This window comes from Notamacropus eugenii, chromosome 3 (genome assembly GCF_028372415.1).
Source record: "Notamacropus eugenii isolate mMacEug1 chromosome 3, mMacEug1.pri_v2, whole genome shotgun sequence".
Classification (NCBI taxonomy): Eukaryota; Metazoa; Chordata; class Mammalia; order Diprotodontia; family Macropodidae; genus Notamacropus; species Notamacropus eugenii.
Genome location: NC_092874.1, coordinates 223,529,429 through 223,552,776, shown reverse-complemented (window position 1 = coordinate 223,552,776; position 23,348 = coordinate 223,529,429). Strand labels below are relative to the sequence as shown.

Genomic DNA, 23,348 nt, shown 5'->3' with positions numbered 1-23,348 from the left:
GACTGATTTTTCTTATATCCTTCATAAATAGACTCCAAAGAGTTCTAAGAAAAGAGTTCTAAAAATGTTGTGAGTGGATCCATTTATAGTCTGCCAAAGTGACTATTTTTGAAGGAGATTCTATTTGTATAAGTTTTGATAAACTTGTTTAAAAGTCATTCTCCATCATTTTAGTCATGTCTTATATGTATGCTGAGAGAGGGGAACAGTATTCCTTTTTCACGTTCTTAGAATCTGGGAGAGTTCAGACTTTAGGCAAGAATGAGGGGAAGATAGGTGGTAAAGTCTTTCCTATCGCAGGTAAGGGGAACACCTGAGTTGAAGGAAGTCAGCATGGTGAAATGGAAAGTATACAGGACTGGGAGTCAGAGGATTTGAGTTCAAATCCCAACTATGTCATTTACTAGCTGTGTAACCTTAGGGAGGTTATTTTAACCTCCATAGGCCTCACTTAAGTTTCCAGTAAAATGAAGGGGTTGGAGTTGATGGCCTCTAGGATTCTTTAAATCTATGGTGTTATTCCTTTGGGAGTGAAGGGTTTTATGATGGGGCATCAGGGTGGAGTGGGTTTGGATGGGTCCATACTACCTCAGCCTTCCATCTCTGCTTCCCTGGGCTGGGGCACCTACAGGTTTGAGAAGTTAGACATCACCCCTAAGAGTGCCCAAAAGCTGAAACCCGTTCTGGAGAAGTGGCTGAACGAGGCAGAGCTTCGAAACCAGGAGGGCCAGCAGAACCTGATGGAATTTGTAGGTGGAGAGCCCTCCAAGAAGCGGAAACGACGCACATCCTTCACCCCACAGGCCATTGAAGCCCTTAATGCATACTTCGAAAAGAACCCTCTGCCCACTGGTCAGGAGATCACAGAGATCGCCAAGGAGCTCAACTATGACCGAGAAGTTGTGAGGGTCTGGTTCTGCAATCGACGCCAGACACTTAAGAACACCAGCAAACTGAATGTCTTTCAGATTCCCTAGGGGCTTAGTGGAGAGGACCACTCCCCTCCCTGAGGGCCTGTGTTTTAGCACTTTGTATTCTCCCCTGGCACTCAGCCTGTAACTGCCACTCCCTGAGTGCAGCCAGCCCTTCACTTGGTGTAGCTGCGTTACTCCTGGGTCATGGTACCCAGCAGTGGGCTGCATGCATGTCTGATGTCCGGCTCCTCCCTCCACCTATGCCCCATGGCAGGGAGAAGGAAGAGGGGTAGTTCTGAGGGACCCAGGTTCATGGTGGAGGAGCCAAGCCAGAGTTGCTAATGATCTCTGGAGAAAAGCACTTTGCAAAAGTGGTTTTAAGGGGGAATTCTAGTTGGGAACCCAAATGCCTGCCCCTATGAGGGGGTCCAAAGGGACACTGACCATTACACTCTTGTTTTCTATGACATCCTCTGTCCAGCCCCCACTTCTCCTTTAGGTCCCTCTGTGGTTGTGTACAGAGAAGGCACAGCCTCATTTAGCCTCCTGACCCTGTCAGGTGCTCTGTCCCTTTTCACGGATTCATGGGGCAGGAATAAATGAAATGGGTTCCCAGAACCATGTCCCTGAATGTGGAACCCCTTGTCACATGTCTGCTACCACTCCCTCATCCTTCCTGTCCCTCTCTTTGTTCCTTTGGAAACAAATTGCACTAACGCAGATTCCTTTATTCCATGGTTCTAATGGGAGGAGAAAATAGTGATGGCTCGGCCCTTAGCTACCCATGCCTTCTGGAACAGAGGTCCTGGGTCACTCTAGGGACCAACCAACCTCCCAGACTTGTATATAATGTAGGTCCCTGGCCTTTCCCTCATTCCTTCCACCCCTAACACCTAAGGAGAGAATTGTGCTTGGGTTGAGTGTGGTCTAGAAACCTCCACTGCCCAAGCAGTAAACTTTGGAGAAAAATGAGGAAAAGAATGTTGTGTCTTCCTCCTGTCAAGCACAGCACTGGGGCCTCCCCAGAGGAGAAAATTAAATTAAATAGCAAACAAACCCAGACAACCAGGCCTGCCTCAGGAAAAGGAGCAAAACTCAGCAGGAGCTGATTGATCCTCCTCCTGCCATTCCTCCGTCTTCCTGTCACCTTACCAGAAGACTGAACTTCAATTTTCTCAGTTAACTTCTTGCCCTAGACCCTAGAGATGAGATTCTCATTGTTCAGAGGCCCAGCCTAAGTCTGTCCATGTAAGTTTACCCTTTTATGCCCCTGAGTCATTTCAGATATGCTTTAAAAACAAAACACTGGCCTGCTTCCTTCTCCAAAATATTACTCGGGTTTTTTTAGCTATTATAGCATAGATTCAGCTGTGTGACTTCAAAGGATCAGACAATACTTGTTTCCTTAGTTCAGCCTGATTTTGCTTACACAACTCAGATTCTCTCCATCTCCTGTTCTCTTGCTTACCAAGTCAAGTCCCTAATAACAAAAGGGTACATCCTAGAGTTAGCCCGCTTCCAAATCCCCACATGCTCTTCCCATGGTTAGAATACACTCCATCTCCTGAGGGGAGATTGTTTATTGCCCAGCTCACCCAAAACTTGGCATACATGAAGAGAGAGTGTGGCAAACACAAGTCATGCCATGATCTTGCAGCACACATCACAGTTATAAGATCCTCTTCCTGCTCCAGATTCCACTGGCATGCTCTACTTTTCTCCCTCATTTCCAACTCCCAGTTGAGAATTCTTAGTCCTGTGTATTGTCAACATTTCTTAATGGCTGTGTAGCCCTGCCAGTGATCTAAGGATAGGCGTATTCAGAGTTATTCTCCCTCATTCAGACCAAATCACCTGAGAAACGAAGAATGTGGTGGGGGGAGACTAGGATTTCCCTTCACATTACCTAAAAAAGAACATAAATAAGAGAGAAGAAGAGAGGGTTTGTAGAGGATTATGAGCTAACATCAAAGAGAATGCAGGGAGGCATCCAGGGATTCTCTTAGATGAAGTTTCAATTTATGACCCATTTTAGTCCACATCTACACTCTAAGAATTAGGTTAGATCTTAAACACCTTCTCAGTGGTAGTCAGGACTCATATATGCTTAATAATATCTGCAAATTGCCTCGAACCCCAGTGACCTAGGTGAGATTTAGCCTGACTAGCTTTACTGTCTAAGATAGAGCTTTCAAGAGTGGGAAGTGTGATGTCTCTTATGGTGGGGGTAGAAACTTCTTATCTTTCATCACTCCTCTGGAAAAAAAAATGCACAGACAGCTCCACAGACCAATGGGAAAAAAACTGCTAACATTTATATAGTGCTGTAATATTTGCAAAGTGCTTATTATCTATTATTAGCTTATTATCTCATTTGATCATTACAAAATGCCTCACTGCTCTTTGAGGTAATTCTATCAGTGGGAGTTCCAGGTCACTGTCTCCTTGAATCTTGTTCACTGTCAGGCACTGAGAGTAATTGGAATGAATTTTGGGAACCCCTTTCTGGACTTGGAATTGTAGACAGTGGCTGCTAAGTGCTTAATGGGGGAGGGGAGAAGGATGAGAAATGATTAGCTTTTTCTTTTTTTTTGTCTCTTTAAAGAGAAAAATCTAACTCTGTAGTTTTAAGAAACTGATTTGGGACAACCCTATGCTGAAGCACAAGCATATGACATACCATTTCAAAAAGGAGCAGAACAGTGGTCCCAAAAAAAACAGTGGTTTGTCCAGATAGACCAGACAACACAAATGGGACTGAATATAGGAGGTCATACCATTTCTCCGTCTACAGACACCCAGATGCCCTTCTGCTTCATGGATCATACTTTGCCAAGTCCATTTCTCTCTATCCTTATCTTTCTGTCATGGGGCAAGGTCAGGCCCTATGGAGTCAAATGGCTTTTTTTCCCCTTTTTCTATCAATCTAGTTACTTCTCATTCACTGAACGGAATAAGATTCTATAGGAATCAGTATCTAAGTCCAGACTTCTCTAGAAGAGTAGTCCTAAATAAGATCTTTACCTGACTTTAGGATTTTCCTTAGTGGACAAAATGGAGAGCTGAGACTAGGAGACAAACACAGCCTCATTCCTTGCCTGTGTATCTCTTAAGAATGTTTCTTCTACTTTACGTTGCTTTCTGGTAACAGCTACTTAACTTTTGCTGGTATGAAGTGAGTTTCACTATTCCCTTTCCTCCCACCTCTCCCTAAACAGCCTCCAAACCATGATCAGATAACTCTCAGAAAAATTTAAAAAAACAAATTCTGCCCAAGGTCTTGGGATCAAAAGAATCCTAGAATCATTGACTCATCAAAAAAAAATTGATATATTTTTTCTAACACCTACATTTCCCAATATTGCCAAAAGAGAAGAAAAGCAATTTAGCAAAACTAATCAACACATCAAAATAGGCAGTGTTCCACTCAAAGTCCCCAACTTCTGGAGATAAGCCAAGGAGGCATATTCTGATATCTCTTCTTTGGGACCAAATTTGGTCATGATAATTTCACAGCATTCAGTTTTGATTGTTTTGTTATCATTTTTCCTATTTATGTTGTAGTGCTTGCATGTATTGTTTTACTGCTTCTGCTAATTTCCCTTTGCATCAGTTCATGTAAGTCTTCCCATGTGCCTCTGTATTCAATGTAGTAATATTCTATTACATCTATGTGCCAAAGCTTGTCTAGCTATTCCACTATCAACGGGCATATATTTTATTTCCAGCTTAAAGCAGGTAGGTAGTACAATGGATAGAGTGCTAGACCCGGAATGAGGAAGGCCTAAGTTAAAATCTGGCCTTTGATGCTTGGGGCAAACCAGTTAGCCTCAGTTTGCCTGAGTTACTTCATCTATAAAATAGGGATAATGATAACACTTTATCTCCCAGGGTTTTTATGAGGATAAAATGAGATAACATGTGAAAAGCACTTTGTAAACCTTAAAGTGCTGTATAAATGCCAGCTATTATTATTCTTTGCTACTATACAAAGAGCTGCTACAAATATTTTGGTATATATGGGGAGAATCACTTAGTCTTAAAGATAGAAGAGACTTAAGAAGTAATCAGATCCAATGCTTTTTCCAGCATCCTGAGAAGAGTTGTACATTGACTTGGAATCGTGTGGGTAAATGTCTAGGGGGATGATAAGGCATTTATATAATGCCAAGTAATTTCCAAAGCAATTTCCTCACTCTTTTAGTTATCTCCATTTGGAGAGTGAGGAAACTGAGGTCCACAGAGATAGAATGACTTACTCTCATGTAACTATTTCATGGTAGCATTCTGACTGATCCTCTTTCCAGTACACCACAATGCCTTCAAACTAGATCACACCATAGTATAGGTCAGTTAATCCCACCTAAATCAGAATTTCTACCAGTTTTCATGATCTTGACTTCATCAGACCCTCCAGACTCCCACCTCTCTATTCAACTAAATAACAACGGATGGGCTCTTAACTTCAAGCTGCTGAGATAATTAAGTGTAGGAGATCCAGCTAAGTTATATATTGACTGGAATGACAAAATATGCAAGATGGTAATCTAAGTTCTAAATGACTCCGAGAAATTGGAGTAGAGACAGATGAGCAGCTCTTATAGATGAAGAGGGGAAGAGCTACTTTTTCTACCTGATTAGTGTAATGACTCTCAGTCAGTATAAGAAGATGCCCTTCATAGTATCTAGCTAGCCAGCTACCAAGGAAGGAACGAGATAATATTACTTCCTGCTATGATGGCCAAGGAAGTCCTTCATAGTCATATATGGGGAGGGAAAGTGACTTTTAATACATTAGAAGAATTGCTTCTTGATTGAAACAGGAAAACCAAAGAAAAGAACAGATTGGGAAAGGAAGAGAAGCTGAAGACTTTTGAAGTTGTCCAGTCTTCCAGGCCACTAAGACTTCTTTCAGCAGTGATGTAAAGAGTTCTGCAATGTACCTCAGCAAACATAATGGTCTTCTCTTTCTTGAACCTGTGAAATGGGTGCTGGTTTAAGACTCAGAAAGGGTTTCCTTTGGAGACATGGAGAAGATGATGGATAAATTTGAACATGGAAATGTTTGTGAAACTAAGAACAGGGTAAGGAGGAAGCAAAAGTTGGGTAGGTATATTTAAGCCTTTAGGCTCCTAAGAATTCCATTCTTTCCCCTGTGGTTGTTCAACCTCACTCTCCCCTCTATTCATCTTTTTAAAATGAATTTTTTTGTCTTTTTTCATTTAAAAAAAATTTTCATATTTTTTAAAAAAGAAAGAAAAAAGAAAAAAAAAGACTGGCAACCTGAGTGTCAATGCCACTTGAGTGTTCCACATTTTGTTAACTGGGGGGAAAGTTAAATGTCTTATTGATACTTTTTTGTCTTTACATCACAGTCCTGCCTCCAGATTGAACCCTCCCTTTGTAACAAATAAAAATATTCAAACAAAAAGAATCTGCTACAGAGACCAGGTCTGACAATGTATCCAATAGCCTGTCATAGTTGTCGCGCATCCCTCTGCTGTGAGAGAAGACATGTTTTGTTATCTCTTTTCTGGGACCTTCATTGTTTTTTTCTTTCACATACAGTTGAATTTACTTTTAGTGACATTTTCATTTGCACTGTTGTAATCATGTATATTGATCTCTTGGATGGGTTTATTTTGTTCTGCATCAGTTCATACAAGTCTTCCCAAGTTTCTCCAAATTCTCCACATTCATCATTTTTTAACTACCACAGTTTTGTTCAGTCATCTCCCAATGAATGATGATATACTTTGTTTCTAGTTCTTTGCTACCATGAAAACTGTTACTATGAATATTTAGGTATATGATAGACTCATGAATATTTAGGTATATGATAAACTTTTTTTTTCTGTCCCTGACTCACCTTGTTTATCTGCCCAGTATTGGGATCACTGGGCCAAAGACTGTTTAGTCACTTTTCTTACATAGTTCCAAATTGAAATCTAGAATGGCTGGACCTTTCAACTGTTCCACCACATTGTTCAAGAATATGCTGTTCTACCTGTAGTATATGCAACACTGACTGTTCCAAACTTAAAAACAAGTTGTTTTATTTAGTGTAAGAGGACTGATAAATTTGATGAGTTCCTTAAGCAATCTGATGAGATTACAGTGCCTTTGTTAATGAATCAACTGGCATTTATTATGTCTACTAGGTACTAGTTACTATGCTAGGCACTGGAGATATTGATTTTTAAAAAGGAACAATATCTATTCTGTAGAAGCTTACATTCTATCCATTCTATAGGGTGCTGGGATTGGAGAGGGAAAGAAATATGTACATACGTAAGTATGTAGAGAATAATTACAAGGTAATAAATCAAAAGTAGATAGGAAGGATTTCTAAAGAATTTGTGAAACATGGGAAAATTTGTATGAACTGATATAGGATGAAATAAAGCAGAATCATCAGCATTTGGAGAGATCAGCAAAGGCTTTTGTGTAGAAGGTGGTGCTTGAGCTTGGTCTTGGAGGAAGAAATGAGGAGGGAGTATGCTTGAGGTATTGGGGACGGCCAATGGAAAGATACAGAAATAGGAGATTGACTGTCATAAGTGGAACAAAGAGAATGCCGGTACAATGCAGGGAAGAGAGTAACATATAATGAAGTTGGAAAGATATTTTGTAGTCAGGCTTGAAGGACTTCAAAAGTCAAAGAAAGGAGTTTATATTTTATCCTAGAGACAAGAAAGACACTGGAATTTCCTGAGTAGAGGTGTGTATGTCACATACTCATATCTATATTTAAGGAAAATAACTTTGGTAGCTGTTGCAGAGGCTGGATTGTAATAGAGAGAGGTGAGTCAAGAAGACCAACTGGAAGGTCTTTGGAATAATCTACAAGAAACATGAGGAGGTCTTGAAATTAACCAGGTAGCTTTGTGAGTAAAAGGAAAGGTTAGATGGGTGACATGTTGAAGAGGTAGAAATGACAAGACTTAACAATTCATTTGATATGTGAGGTGGGAGAGGATGAAGAATCGGGATTATGAACCCAGAAGATTAGAGGAATGCTAGTGCCTTTGAAAGAAATAGGAACATTTAGTAGATTTGGTAGATTTCCAGTTCTATTTTGGACATATTTTGAGATATCTCTGAGTCATATGGTTTGAAACATCTGTTAGGTAGTTGGTGAAAAAGTTGCCTAGAATTCATCTAAAGAGCATTGCCCATGAAAGCATTCTTTAAGTCAAGTTGACAAAGGTTTATTATGACACCAATATAGCTGGCAGAGCTCCTTAAGGAACTTGCAAACTAACTGGAGTGATGCTCAAGCTTACATAGGAAAAGCAGTATACTATCTAGCAGATATACTAATTAGAGGATAACATATAACCTTAGTCGCAGGTGTCATTCACTACTGGAATCCAGAGGGGGTGGGGAGTTGGGTCCTGATAGGTGTGTTTTTGGTTTGTTTTGTCTATAACAAGATAGCTTCTGGAGTTGATGTCTATAGCTTGACTTCTGGATTGTATACAGTAACTGTGGGAATCAGTACATGATAATTCTGCTGGTATAAGATAGTCCTGTTCATACAAGGGAAATTCTATGCAGGTCAACTTGTTCTGGTAACAGGGAAAGATAGTTTGCCTCATTGGGGCCCACTCATGAGTTATTGCTAGGCGTAGTGTCGGTGGGCTGGGGGAAACACTGCCAGGGATAATGTTTTGATGCTAGGGAGAAATGTGATCTTGGAAGTTGGGTCCAAGCACCCAGGCATCCTATCAAGAGAAGACAAACTTTTATCAGAAAAACTGCCCTTTTCCTGAGATCCATGAAATTAAGCTATGAAATAGTTTGGACTTCTGTGTTTTCTCTCCATTGGGTTTCCAAATCAGAATCTAGCAAGGAAGAAGGGTTAAGGAAGGAAATTTCTCCCCTTTCTCATTTTCCCCGGGAGTAAAAAATGGTGACGACATAATGAGCAGCTTGTTTTCACTCAGGACAGACTGAAAAGGTAGTTCCTGGATATCTAGTTCCAGGATACTTTCTGTTTTTCTGTTTCCTTTACTGATCACAGGTCAGAGATCAGAAGCTCTACCTATATGAACTGGTCTTTGAGCCTGATTCAAAGGGACCATTATCTCTTTTTGGCTCTTTGCCCACATTTTACAGTTTTAGCCTGGGGATATATAAATAAAGATTAGGTATATAGCTCTTAACAAGTGGATATCAGGCAAGCGGGATTGTACAGTAAATGGTTGGTTGTTGTCCTTTGTTTTGAAAGAGGACCAAAATGACATCACCATGATAAAGTGAAATTTCAGTGTGTCCAACAGTGACTGATCATACCAATATGAGATCAGAATGCTCTATCACAGGTTGGGCACAGATAGTCCATGTGAATATGTAGGGTGGATATCCCAAATTTGCACATCCTGCATTTACTTTGTGCTGTCTCAATTCTGCTTTGCTCAAAGAGCACAGCACCCTTTCTGATGTGGACACGCCATGCTAAGCACTCCTGTGCCAGTGTTTCCCATGTTGCAAATCCAAAGTTCTTGAGAGACCTTGAGAGAGTTCTTGTACCATTTCTTCTGGCCACCATGCGATTGCTTGTCATATGTGAGTTCTCCATATAATAGTCTTTTTGGCAAGCATACATTTTGCATTCAAACAACGTGACCAGCCCATTGGAGTTGAACTCTCTGAAGCATAGTTTGAATACTTGGCAGTTCAGCTCGAGCAAGGACTTCAGTGTCTGGTACCTTATCCTGCCAGATGATCCTCAGAATCTTCCTAAGACAGTTCAAATGGAAGCGATTCAGTATCCTGGCATGGCGCTAGTAGACTGTCCATGCATGTTTCACAAGCATATAACAATGAGATCAGCACAACAGCTCTATAGGCCTTCAATTTGGTAATCAGTCTAATACCTCTTCTCTCCCAAACTTTTCTGTGGAGCCTCTCAAACACTAAGCTAGCTCTGGCAATGCATGCATCAACTTCTTTGTCAATGTGTGCATCCCTGGAAAGTACACTACCAAAGTAAGTGAATTTATCCACAGTATTCAAAACTTCTCCATTTGTTATAATCAATGGTTCCACATATGGATGCTGTGGTGGTGACTGATGAAGCACCTGTATTTTCTTGGTGTTAATTATTAGGACAGAATTAGCACAGGCAGCAGAAAATTGTTCTTTGTTCACACTTTGTTGCTTCTCAGTTTCAGAGGCTGCATTAAATGCACAATCATCTGCAAACACAAAATCATGCACCAACACTCCCTCCACTTTGGTATTGGCTTGTAATCTTTTCAAATTGAAGAATTTGCTGTCATTACAGTAGTTGACCTTGGTGCCATGTTCATCCTCATTGAAAGCATTTGTCAACATGGCTGAAAACATCATGCTAAAAAGCATGGGAGCAAGCACACAGCCGTGTTTCACTCCACTGGTGACTAGGAAGACATGAGAGCATTGTCCACTATTCAGAACCCATTCAAACATACCATCATGAAATTAACATACAATATTGATGAACTTCTCCAGACAACCAAATTTTGACATAATTTTCTATAAGCCCTCACAACTAACAGTGTCAAAGGCCTTCGTCAGATCTACAAACATTGTATACATACCTCTGCTCTACTCCTGGCATTTCTCCTGGAGTTGTCAGGCAGCAAACAAATAGAGCATTGAACTTAGAGGAAGGGAGACCAGTGTTCAAATCCTAACTCAGATGTTTACTAGCAATGTGACCCAGGGCAAGTCACTTAACCTCATCTTCCTCATTTGTAAAATGCGAGGGTTGTACTCAATGACCTCTACGGCCCTTTCAGTTTTAAATCTATGGTTCTCAATTCCTACCCAATCTACATGAAAATCTAGTAGAGGACAGTCTTTAGTGTACCCATCACAGGAAATACATAGAACATCAAAGACTTAAAAGAGTTCATGCAGAAAAATAGAAAAATAAAGCATTCAAATGGTTCATTGGACTAACCTCAGATGATGGAAATAGTTTGAGGGACTCATAAAGAAATACTTTCCATTCATCTTAGCCTTGCAGTGCCGAAGCAACTTATAGCAATAGCAGGGTTAGCAATATCATGATAAAAAGGACAATGTCTTTCAGTTTCTGAACCAAGCTTAAACCAAGGGAAGCTACCAGAAGAGTAGTAAAAAGATTGCTGCTGTTTCTCCTTTGTTCTCGAAGAGGACCGTGATATCAGGGAGGTGATACCATGACATGCAAGCGAACTGGATTTAAGTGACAGAGGGCTGTGCAAAGTTACTAGCCTCACTTTCTTCTCTGGAGTCACTTGAGTCCAGTGGCCAAATATGGATCGGAACAACTGGAAATGGCCCAGGATGCAGTGGGGGACCTTGGCCTTTTCAAGCTAAGGTCTTTAACAGATCTCAAAAAGTGCCCATTCAGTAATCAAGGCTTTAAAAAAGGAGGCAAAGAATGACCTCAAAAAATAAGTAGATCTGGGAGGGAAAACTCTCAGGGTTTCTGGCCAAAATAGAAACAATTGTTATTTACTTTCATTCCAAGCCAATCAGGGCCCAAGCAACGGCCAAGTAGGGTTTGGTCTGTGACCAGAATGATTTGGGATTAAGGCTGGTCTTTAAGAGAACAAAACCAAACCAAACCAAAAATGTTTCAAAAATTAAAATGTACATTCCCTTTAGGCAGAGCAGGGAAGTTAAGGGTGTGTTACCCTATGTGTTGAGAGAAGAAAAAAAGATAAAAGGAAGGAGGGAAGGAAGGAGGGATGTGGTGATGGGGCAAAGATCCCTATAAAGAGAAAGACCATGTCTTTGAAAGCAACTCAGTCCCTGAATTTTCCCGTACATTTCAGCAATCCAGATCACTGGCCTCTGTCCAAGGGAATTGACCCATCCCAGTCCACCTAGATCACTGCTTACTTGACAATCCTTTCACTGTCACATCTGGCCTACCCCAGGCTACTTACTACTTCCTAATTCCAAATGTATTTTTTTACTATTTATTTTTTTGTATGTGAGTATCAATCTCAACCTTATCAAGTTGCTGGGGTTCCCAGCAACCCCAAACCACAAAGGAAGGAAGGAAGGAAGGAAGGAAGGAAGGAAGGAAGGAAGGAAGGAAGGAAGGAAGGAAGGAAGGAAGGAAGGAAGGATTCCCACCTGGAAGCTTGGTCCCTAGTGGCCAGCTCCTTCTCTACTCATAGAGGTTACTGTTTGTCCTTCATTCTTGAAGAGGACCATGACGATGGGAGGTGATGCCATGACATGCAAGTGAATTGGATTTAAGTGAGGGAGGGCTGAGGCCAAGCGTAAAGGGCTTGCTGGTGTGATGGCTTTCCTACCTCCTGATCGGGAGATGGCAGGGCTCAGAGTTAGGTCTCGAAGGAGCCTCTCAGTCCACGAGTAGGAGATTCTGCTCTTTATGAAAGAGCATAGTAGTTCTCCAGCCAAGGCATGTAGCTGAGCCAGAAAGTGTAAAAGCTTGATTTCTTTTCTTTGGGGTTAGGCTCTCACAGGATTGAATGAGTGCAGGACCAGGGTTCTTCGTTGGAGAGGGTGCCCCTCTTGGGCCAAAGACAATATGTGTATATTATGGCATACGTTGTAAGATATTGGTTTAAGTCTAATTTTTGCCAAACTTCTTCCCAGTTTTCCTAGCAGTTGCCTATTTTAAATATTTATTTTTTTATAATGAACTTGGCAAACATTAACCAACATGAATATTTAAATATACAAAGAACAGCAAAGAAAGATTTCTCTCATATGAAACTGTCAACTTGTTGCATAATTTCTTTAAAGTATTAAATTTAATTGATATGCTTATCTGTGTCCAACTTTTCTGCTTCTGCTTTTTTTGTGTATTTCACCAGAACTTTCTCTTTTTTTTCTAATATCACTATTGTTACACACCAACTCCTCCCTAAATTCCTTCCTCAGTAGAAAAGTCTTCCACACATAAGTATAATTAAGCAAAATACATTCAAATATTGGCTATGGCTGAAAATGTATGTCTTATTCTATATGTTGAATCTATCACTTCTCTCCAAGAGGTAAGAAGCAAACTTCATTAGCAATCATTCTGAAATTATGATAGAACTTGGCAGTGATCAGACTTCTTCATTTTTTCTTAGTTGTTTTCCCTTTACATTATTATAGTCGTTGTAAAAATTATTCTCCTTTCTCTTGCTCACTTTATTCTCTATGAGTTCATACATTTTTCTTTAGGTTTCTCTGAATCTGTCTCTTTTGTCATTTCTTATAACACAATAAAATTCCATTAAACTCATATACCAAAATTTGTTCAGCCATTCCTCAGTTTAGAACCACTGTTCTAAATGTGTACTGCAAGAGGTGCTACTATTAATATTTTTGTACATATGTATCCTTTCTGTCTTTGAGCTTTCTGGGCTATATTCCTAGTAGTGGTATAACTGGGTTGACAAGTATCCACAATTTAGTAACTTTTGGTTCTTGTTCCAAATTGCTGTCTATAATAGTTGGATCAATTCATAAAAGTTCCTTTTGGAAAAAGCTCTCCTTTCCCCAGTAACTTATATCCTTGGATTCATAAAAAAATAAAAAAAAAAATTGAACCACTGTTTTTGGTTGTTTTTGTTTCTTACTTATTTACTCTGTTATTATTCTGTGCTTTGCTTTCTATTAACTATTCCCAAATAATTTGGAATGAATTGTCTTGCTCTAGGACTATGCTCTTCTGATTGGTGAAAGTTCACCATATCTAACTGGCCCCGGACCCCACCATAGCCAAGGCTGCCCCCAGTTGTCTTTCTTACATGCTGTTAGTAGAGATAATAAATGACCTTCCCCCATATACACTTTCTCCTTTTTCTTTGGGAACAGTAAGCAAATCAACACTACCACTCTTCCAAAATGGATATTACTTGCTTGCCTTTTGACTCTGCTTGCCATCCCAGTGACTTTCCAGAATGAAACATCCCTCCCTGGCCACCACTCTCCTATACGTGATATCTTCCCCCTTTAGACTATAAGATCTTTGAGAACAGGGCTGTCTTGTTTTTTGTATTTGTATCCCTAGCACTCAGCACAGGGACTGATATATAATAAACACTGAATAATAGATTTTTTAAAAATTCATCTATTCATTCATACTGCTTTATAACATTGCCTGGGATTTGGTAAAGCTAAGCTTCCTTTATTTGTGATTTTTCTCATTATTTCCCCTGAAATTTATTTTATTTTATTCTTTCAAATGAATGTTGTTAAGATTTTATCTAATTCAAAGAAGCATCATTTCTGTATTTTGATTAATATAGTACTAAAATTATAAATTAATTTAGGCAGTAATGTCATTTTTATTATAATGGCATGGCCCAACAATTAACAATGAAATGTTCTCTAATTATTTGTCTTTTTTTCTTATATAAAGAGTATTTTGTACTATGTTTATATAACCAAGGACTTCTGAATAGCATATGTCTTATTAGGGAGCTCTTATTTTCAGTGGGACATATCAGTGGACCCAATTGGGGGTGGCAGGACCTTTTTGTTCTGCTTCTGCTCTACCACACTACATTTAGTTTCATCAGATAATTTAGAAAACTAAGCCTCTCACAGGTCAGTTTTCATGCTATCTTTCCCAGTGGCCCAGAATTTTGAACTGGATTATGCAGAACATGACACAGGCTGCTCTAGTTAATTAATTTAATTTAATTGTTTTGTTTTATTTATATACTTGAAATCAGAACCTTTTCAGGGAAGTAACACACATTGTTAGACATGACCACTATATGGATTTGTTTTGTTTGGTGATACTTTTTTATATAAGTTTTTTTTTTTTTTATGAGAGTGAGTGAGATTTTTAGGTGAAAAGGAAGGTTAGCAGTAGTAATATCAAAAAGAAGAAAAAGAAAGTGGAAAGGCCATAGAAACTTTTTTAATGCATAGGAGACAACAGAAGGAAATTTAAAGGAAGTACAGAGAAACACAATAGCTTAGAAAGTAATGTGTTGCATGTATAACCTATGTCAAATTGCTTGCCTTCTCAATGTTGGGGGGAGGGGAGAAAATTTGACACTCAATATTTGAAAAAGGAATGTTACATGGAATTGTGAAAAAATAAATTTTTTTTTAAAAAATAAAGTGGGGTAGAGGCAAGATGGCAGAGCAGAAAGATGCACATACTCTAGCTCCTCCCTCCCAGCCCATAAAATACATGTTAAAAATGCCTCTTAACAAATTCTAGACCAGCAGAAGCCACAGAACAACAGAGTGAAAAAGATTTCTAGTCTAAGGTAGCCTGGAAAGCCAACAGGAAAGGTCTATTGTATGGAGTGCAGAGCAGAGCACAGCCCAGCGTTGGCCTTGCAGCACAGGGAAGAACAGCACTGGAACAGGCCTCAGGGTGGTATCCCCAGCAGCAGCAGCAGTTCTCAGATCCCTCAACCCACAAACACTGAAGAAAGCTTCAAAGGTCAGTGAAAAAGCTTTTTCACCTCAGTGACAAGGAAGCAAGGTCCTCCCCTAGCCCCGGGCCCAGGCAGCAGTGGCAGGGGCCATTTGTGAAACCCTCTGCCTAAAGTACCTGGGTGAATTGAGAAGCTGATCTGAATCTCAGCAGCAAACCCAGCCCTGGAGTGAGGAGGAGCACCTGAGTGGTAGAGCTGGAGGCAATTGTGGAGAGGGAATTCTACTCACAGATCCTGGGCAGAAAAGTTTTTGGTTGCTTCCAGACCAGTGAGCAGGCCAGGAGAGGAGTAAACTCTTCTCCTTGTGTCACCTTGGAGGAACTGAGAACTTACATTTCCCCAGAGTTTACCCTCCTCTTGACAAAGGACTCAAAAGTCAAGTAACTGGCTAGGAAAATGCCCAAAAAAGGGGAAAAAATAAGACTACAGAAGGTTACTTTCTTGGTGAACAGGTATTTTCTTCCATCCTTTCAAATGAGGAAGAATAATGCATATGATCAGAGGAAGTCAAGGCTTATGCATCTAAAGCCTCCAAAATAAATATGCAATGGTCTCAGGCCATGGAAGAGCTCAAAAAGGATTTTGAAAATCAAGGAAGAGTGGTGGAGGAAAAATTGGGAAGAGAAATGAGAGTGGTGCAAGAAAATCATGAAAAGTGAGTCAACAGTTAGCTAAAGGAGACCCAAAAAAATGCTGAAGAAAATAACACCTTTAAAAATAGGCTAACTCAATTGGAAAAAGAGGTCCAAAAAGCCAATGAGGAGAAGAATGCTTTAAAAAGCAGAATTAGGGGGTGGAGCCAAGATGGCGGAGTAGAAAGACACACATATGCTAGCTCCGAACCCACAGCCCATAAAATATCTGTAAAAAACAACTCCCAACAAATTCTGAAGCAGCAGAAGCTACAGAACAATGGAGCAGATGAGATTTCTATTCCAGAGAGCCTTGAAAACCTCTTGCAAAAGGCCCATCGTGCTGCAGACCCAGAGCCAAGCCCAGTCCTGCCTTGGCTGCGCAGCACTGAGAGGAGCAGATCCGAGCAGGCTTCAGGGACAGAATCTCCAGCAGCCGCGTGGGTCCCTCCACCCATGAGCCCCAAAGGTCAGTGAGAGGGTCTTCTCGGCTTGCCGAGAGTGGAGTGGGGTGTCCCCATAACTAAGGCCCGCTTGGCAGGCAGCAGCAGAGGCAGCAGCAGACTGGGGCTTCCCAAGCAGGCAGGAGCCAGGATCTATTGTTGAAGGTCTCTGCATAAACCCCCTGAGGGAACTGAGCCCTGTGTGGTGGCCCTGCCCCCACCTGAGCACCTGAACTTAATCTCACACTGAATAACAGCCCCGCCCCCACCAAAGCCCTGAGGCTGGGAAGCAGCATTTGAATCTCAGACCCCAAGTGCTGGCTGGGTGGATCTGGAGGTGAAGTGGGTGTGAAGAGAATATTCAGAAGTCAAGTCACTGGCTGGGAAAATGCCCAGAAAAGGGGAAAAAAAAAAATAAGACTATAGAAGGTTACTTTCTTGGTGAACAGGTATTCCCTCCCTTCCTCTCTGATGAGGAAGAACAATGCTTACCATCAGGGAAAGACACAGAAGTCAAGGCTTCTGTATCCCAGCCCACTCAATGGGCTCAGGCCATGGAAGAGCTCAAACAGGATTTTGAAAATCAAGTTAGAGAGGTGGAGGAAAAACTGGGAAGAGAAATGAAAGACATGCAAGTAAAGCATGAAAAACAAGTAAACACCCTGCTAAAGCAGACCCAAAAAAATGCTGAAGAAAATAACACCTTGAAAAATAGGCTAACTCAATTGGAAAAAGAGGTTCAAAAAGCCAATGAGGAGAAGAATGCTTTCAAAAGCAGAATTAGCCAAATGGAAAAGGAGGTTCAAAAGCTCACTGAAGAAAATAGTTTTTTAAAAATTAGAATGGAGCAGATGGAAGCTAATGACTGTATGAGAAACCAAGAAATTACAAAACAAAACCAAAAGAATGAAAAAATAGAAGATGTGAACTATCCCATTGGAAAAACAACTCACCTGGAAAATAGATCCAGGAGAAACAATTTAAAAATCATGGGAATACCTGAAAGCCTTAATCAAAAAAAAGAGCCTAGACATCATCTTTCATGAAATTATCAAGGAAAACTGCCATGATATCCTGGAACGAGATTGCAAAATAAACGTTGAAAGAATCCACTGATCATCTCCTGAAAGAGATCCAAAAAGAGAAACTCCTAGGAATATTGTAGCCAAATTCAAGAGTTCCCAGGTCAAGGAGAAAGTATTGCAAGCAGTTAGAAAGAAACAATTCAAGTATTGTGGAAATACCACCAAGATAACACAAGATCTAGCATCTTCTACATTAAGGGATCAAAGGCTGTGGAATATGATATTTCAGAAGTCAAAGGAACTAGGATTAAAACCAAGAATCACCTATTCAGCAAAATTGAGGATAATACTTCAGGGGAAAACATGGTCATTCAATGAAATAGAGGACTTTCAAGAATTCTTGATGAAAAGAGCAGAGCTGAAAAGAAAATCTGACTTTCAAACACAAGAATCAAGAGAAGCATGAAAAGGTAATATTGGTAACTCTTGAAACTTTTCTCAATATTCGGGTAATTGGAGGGATTATACACACACACACACATATAGACAGAGAGTGCAGGATGAGTTGAATAGGAAGGGATCATACCTAAAAAACTAAAATTCAGGGGTGAGAGAAGAATATATTGGGAGGGGAAGGGGAGAAATGGAATGGGGCAAATTATCTCTCATAAAAGAGGCAAGCAAAAGCTTTTTCAATGGAGGGGAAAAGGGGCGAGGTGAGAGGGAAAAAGTGAAGCTTACTCTCATCACATTTGGCTCAAGGAAGGAATAACATGCACACTCACTTTGGTATGAAAACCTATCTTACACTACAGGAAAGTAGGGGAGAAGGGGATAAGCAGGGTGAGAGGGATGATGGAAGGGAGGGCAAATGAGAGGAGGGAGCAATTAGAAGTAAACAGTCTTGGGGAGGGACAAGGTCCAAAGAGAGAAAAGAAGAAATGGGAGGCAGGATAGATGGAGGGAAATATAGTTAGTCTTACACAACATGACTATTATGGAAGTTATTTGCAAAACTACACATATATAGCCTATACTGAATTGCTTGCCTTCTCACTGGGGATAGGTGGGGAGGGAGGAAAGAAGAGAAGTTGGAACTTAAAGTTTTGGGAGCAAATGATGAGAATTGCTTTTTCATACAACTGGGAAATAAGAAATACAGGTAACGGGGTATAGAAATTTGTCTTGCCCTACAAGACAAGAGAGAAGATGGGAATAAGGGAAGGGAGCAGTGTTAGAAGGGAGAGCAGATTGGTGGAAGGGGTAATCAGAATGCTCAGTGTTTTGGGATAGGAGGAGGTGAGAGATGGGGAGAAAATTAGGAACTCAAAATTTTGTGGAAATGAATGTTGAAAACTAAAAATAAATAAACATTAAAAAAAGAAATAAAGTAATGTGTTGGAAGAGAATGACTGCAAACCATCTATAAGCAAAATCTCAAAGAAAAACATAGCTTGGGCACAGACTCAAATAGAATTCCTAGAAAAGATGAAGACTTCAAAATGCTATTATCAATTAAATGAGAGTGCTGGAGCAAAGATTGGAAAAGAAATGAAAGCTATGGAAGAAAGAATTGGAAAGGGAATCAATAGACTGGCAAAAGAGGTATAAAAGTATACCAAGCAACAAACTCCCTGAAAACTAAAATGAACCAAATTAAAAAGTGACTCAAGGAGAGAACAAGAAATATTTAAAACAAAGCCAGAAGACTGAAAAAATATAAGAAAATAAATAACAAAAATAGTTGATCTAGAACACATATAGAGGAGAGAAAATTTAATGATTACTGGACCACCTGAAAAACATCAGCAATGAAATAGAGGACTTCCAAGCATTCTTGATGAGAAGACCAGCACTGAGTAGAAATTTTGAAGTTCAAACATAGAAAACATAAAAAGTGAAGACAATCAATCATATGGGACTAAACAGGAATGAACTGCTTACATTTAAATATAAACAGATGAGACTTTTTTCCCTCTGAACCTTATCATAATTAGGGGTTAGTAGGGAATCTAATTACCTGAGAGTGGTTCTGTCAGGACTTGATAATCTTAAGAGAAGAATAGAAAGAGGAATAGAATACTCTAAGTCACTTAGGTTCCCAAAATGGGCAATACTACTCCCTGGGGGGCACTGGAATGATCCATGGGTAGCAGCTTCTGGTACAATTGAGGGGAGGATCATTGAATAAATATAAGGAAGTGGTGGAAGCATAAGGAAAGAAGTGAAGAAAATTTTGAAAAACCATTCATACATGTTTATCTATTGAGTTTAAGTCATAGTAATTACAACTATTTTTCAAATAAACACACAAAATGCAAGTTATAACCAGTCAGTGGTCAAGTCTGCAGACAGGTCTTAATAAGCAAGTGTTGGCAGGCAAGTGTGTCAAGCATTGTCAGGAAGTCCAGCATGCATTGGCAGGAATATGTGCATATGATGACTTTTTTACATAATACAATACTATGTAGTTTACAAGACCCAATATTGTATCATCAAAATTTCAAAGCAGGAAGAAGCCCCCCAAATTTACAATAAATTACTAAATTTAAGATGCATCATTTTTTTTAAAAAATTAATGTTTTGCATATTTTTAAATGATACAAATTTCAATAAAAAAACATTAAGGGTTAAAGAAAGTAGTTTTGGGGTGTTGCTCCATAATTTTTTTTTGAAAGGGCAGCAGTAGGCCAAATAAGTTTGAGAACTTCTGCTTTTGAGGGAGGGATTAGTCTAAGCAAAATAAACTCTGAGACTGTACAAAAATATTTATAACTTTTTAAGATGACAAAAAATGAAAATATGTGAGGGTACTCACAAATCGGGGAACAGCTGAACAAGGTATGATATCTATCTATATATAGATATAGATATCTATAGATACCTAGATATCTATATCTATATCTATATTATTACTTAACCCTGTTTGGCTCAATTTCCTCATCTGTAAAATGATCTGGAGAAGGAAAGGGCAAACCACTCCAATATTGTTGCGAAGAAAACCCCAAATGGGGTCACAAAGAGTTTGTATATGACTGAAACAAATGAACAACAATGAAGGGACAGAACAATTTATACATTGAATAAATTATAAAGCATAATGACAAACCACTATTTCAGAGAACCAATGATGAATATGCTATCCACTGCCTGATAGAAAGCTGATGAATGAGACATATATGTGTGGTGGGAGAGAGGGTGGGGAACATGGACAATGGAGAGATCTGTTTTATTTGACTTTTCATATTTGTAATGGGTTTTGTTCTTCTTAATTGGGAGGGTTTTGGTGTGGGAAGAAGAGAAAGAGGATTTTTACTTTTTGAAAAAAATACAGAATACTATGGTTTTCAGTTTTTATAGATTACAAAGTTTTCTCAATAAAATCTCTTGTTGTATTTTTAAAAATTAATTCCCCCTTTCCACCCTTTTGCAGAAACAGATATGGACATAGTCTAAGTGTATACAAAGTGGCTCAAAGAAACACGAGATGCACAAATTTAGAGAATCCACCTCAAATGTTCACACAGTCTATTTATGACCTACATGTGGTCCTTCTGAACTCATATTGTTTTGATCAGCCACAGGAACATTGTAACTTGACTCTAGCATAGTGATGTCATTTTGGTCCTCTTCAAGAACGAAGGACAACAACCAACTAACTTGGTGGAGGTCCTAGTGCTGCAGCAATAACAATCGTCCATATCTGGCTTATTTTTCTGCTTTCCGGAAGCCTAGAGGAAAACAAGTTGCCTTCACTTATTATTTAACTAAAGAGTGTAGCATATGATTTGGTCACCAGATGGCACTACCCTCAAGTCACCAGCTGAGTGGTTTCATAAGAGGGCATCCAGGATGCATGCATTGGCTTTGCCAAAGCCTAAAGTGTCCCCATTTCTCACCAGAGGGCAGTCAACCAACCAACTCTTACTATTCCTTATACTGTTACTAAGCTGGAAAATGATTCTGGCCAGTGTCAAAGAAAACAAATATTAATATTAATACCTTTCTCTTAACATTTAGACACATCTGTCAGGAATAATTTCATTTCATTTCTATCTAAGTCACTTTTAGCTCTGAGAGAGATATGTCCAGACTGGCATAATTCGCCATCTCTTCTGACATGATTCTATCCCAAAGACAAAAGACAAAAAAAAGACATGTATAGAAGTCTTGAACGAGGAGGAGATATCTTAAAATATAATATGCATTAACTTTTTAGACTTGGAATAACCAAGCTGCCATTCCATTCTTCCTGGACCATTTCTCTATAGCAATCAATGAGATCCCTCCTATAGATCTGTATCAATCTAGAATCTAGATTAAATGGGAGACAGAATGAGTAGAAGGGGGCACTTCCTGTGGGACAGGCCTTGATCTAATCAGGGAATAAGGAAAGGAGCAGACCCTTCATTCACTTAATGAAAGGCCTTTTTGTCCTAACACCTACCTTTCCAAGGGGCTTTCCCCAAGGGTCTGAAAAGGGCTCCAGAGAAAAATAATATTTCTTAATGTTTCTAAAGCAACTAAAAAGGAGGTTTTTAAATATGTTTTCAAATCAGATTAAAGTTTTAGACTAAGAGAAGAGACATGGGAAATTACTCTGAAATATGAGATTTATGAAAATTTCAGTATGGCTCTCTTGATGGTTACATATCTTTCCTCCATTTGAGAATCCTCTAACTCTTCATCAATATCCTGACTTTTAGGGGCTGGCCACGTGACTTTTAAAATGCAGTAAAGTAAATAACAATAAAAGCATTGTTACAGAGGAAAACTATAAAGAAGCTATTCTATCCAATCATCTACCCTGACAACCTCCTCCTAAGCTCATTGAAGGGCCAAAGAATAAATTTTGTGTTTGGAATTCACTAAGTTCGGTTCTACAAACAAATGAAGAAAATGGTGTTAAGCACCAGGATTCATGGCAGCCGATTTCAGAATACCAGCAAGGCTGGTCTCTCACCCACACAATGACTAGTCTTGTCTAGCATTGCTCTCTGGCCACAACAATTCCTGGGTCTGTCTATTCTCTGTTCTAATTTTCTATACTACAAGTCTCCAAAATTTGTCCCAGTTTATCTTTTATCATGCTCACCTTAAGTTGTATCAGCAAAGGTTGCAGAAGAAGAAACTAGTTTCAGCTTGTCTGACTCACCCAGAACTCTTAATTTTGTAAGCCTTGGTAAGTTCTTGGCCACATGGAAAGAATGACATGGAATAGTAGACCAAAAGTCTCTCTCCATAGCAAAATCTAACATCAAGCAACAGGGCAGGATCAAGTGATATGACCTCATGTGACATCTTGTTCCATTTCTCAACATCTGCTTTCATCCTTGTCACAAATTCATTTGAAGGCAATACTGCTTTCGATATCCTGAGGACTGTAGCATCTCTGGTGACTTCTCAGGCTCTCATAGGGATGAAATTTTGAAAGGCAAGTTACACAGGGAAGGTGTTTCATCTGATATTTTTTTCATAGATATGAATGATTTTCTAGGAAACATCATCTTGATCACCATAAAGATCAAGAAAATTAAGTTGAAAATGTCTTCCTGAAGCCCATCATGTCAGTTCTGTATCAACATTCTGAATCTGGGTAAAGCCTGAAGATAAAGGATAGCCTCTCTATTGTTTCTAGAAGATTTCATTCCTTGGGCATGCCACTGAACAAAAATAAGAGTTCTGCCCTCAAAACCCTAGGAGGATGGAAGGAGTGAGAAGATGACTATGTTTGATTATTGACTTCCAAAAGGAAGGAAGGAAATAAACATTTATTAAATGTCTACTATATGCTAGGCATTGTGCTAAGCACTTTATATTAGGGACTATTTCATTCTTAACCATTCTGTGCAGCAGTACACGTCACACCATAAGTAGATGATAGTACCTTGCCATTGTCCAAATAAGACTATACTACTACTGACCT

General features: G+C 39.5%; 1 protein-coding gene across 1 annotated transcript in view; it reads left to right on the top strand.

Annotated features, from left to right (window-relative positions):
• POU6F1 (POU class 6 homeobox 1) overlaps nt 1–13,476 on the top strand; it is a 34,317-nt gene extending 20,841 nt beyond the window's left edge. The window contains exon 11 of the mRNA XM_072654702.1: nt 632–13,476. Coding sequence (XP_072510803.1) covers nt 632–977 — 346 coding nt within the window. The 3' untranslated portion in view covers nt 978–13,476. The remainder of the gene's footprint in view (nt 1–631) is intronic.
• Nucleotides 13,477–23,348: the final 9,872 nt, after the last annotated feature.